Genomic DNA, 433 nt, shown 5'->3' with positions numbered 1-433 from the left:
GGAAGAAAACTGTCTTTCCAGGTGCTTTTATTTATATGACATCACATCGTATTACTATATTAAGTCGTGACCAATTAAATCAGTAATTAGTTACTAAGTGAAGGCACAAGTATTGTATCACCGCTTGTCTTTAACTGAATTTTTGTCCTGCACATGCTCTCTACTGTGTGATAAAATGTTATTCCTTTAAACATACAAACCAATGGGGTATACACGTATACATCAAATAATAATGATAATGATTGAGGGTGTCTTTTGAGGTTGGATGTTGGATGTGCCACATTAGGATGTGCGTTGGCCTCGGGCCCGTTTGAACAGAGCGGCTGGACATAAACCTGGCAACTAGATTCTCTCCTCTGATCTCAGCAGCCACTTTGCCAAGTAAAAGACGCTTTGAAGTGAAAGGCAAAGGATTCCTGAGGTGAATGCAAAA

General features: G+C 39.5%; 1 protein-coding gene across 1 annotated transcript in view; it reads left to right on the top strand.

Annotated features, from left to right (window-relative positions):
- loxl5a (lysyl oxidase-like 5a) overlaps nucleotides 1-433 on the top strand; it is a 5,389-nt gene that overhangs the window by 1,944 nt on the left and 3,012 nt on the right. The window contains exon 2 of the mRNA XM_032526956.1: nucleotides 1-21. This exon is cut by the window's left edge and continues 88 nt beyond it. Coding sequence (XP_032382847.1) covers nucleotides 1-21 — 21 coding nt within the window. The remainder of the gene's footprint in view (nucleotides 22-433) is intronic.

The sequence above is a fragment of the Etheostoma spectabile genome, chromosome 9, assembly GCF_008692095.1.
Source record: "Etheostoma spectabile isolate EspeVRDwgs_2016 chromosome 9, UIUC_Espe_1.0, whole genome shotgun sequence".
NCBI lineage: Eukaryota > Metazoa > Chordata > Actinopteri > Perciformes > Percidae > Etheostoma > Etheostoma spectabile.
This window is presented reverse-complemented; position numbering and strand designations above follow the sequence as displayed.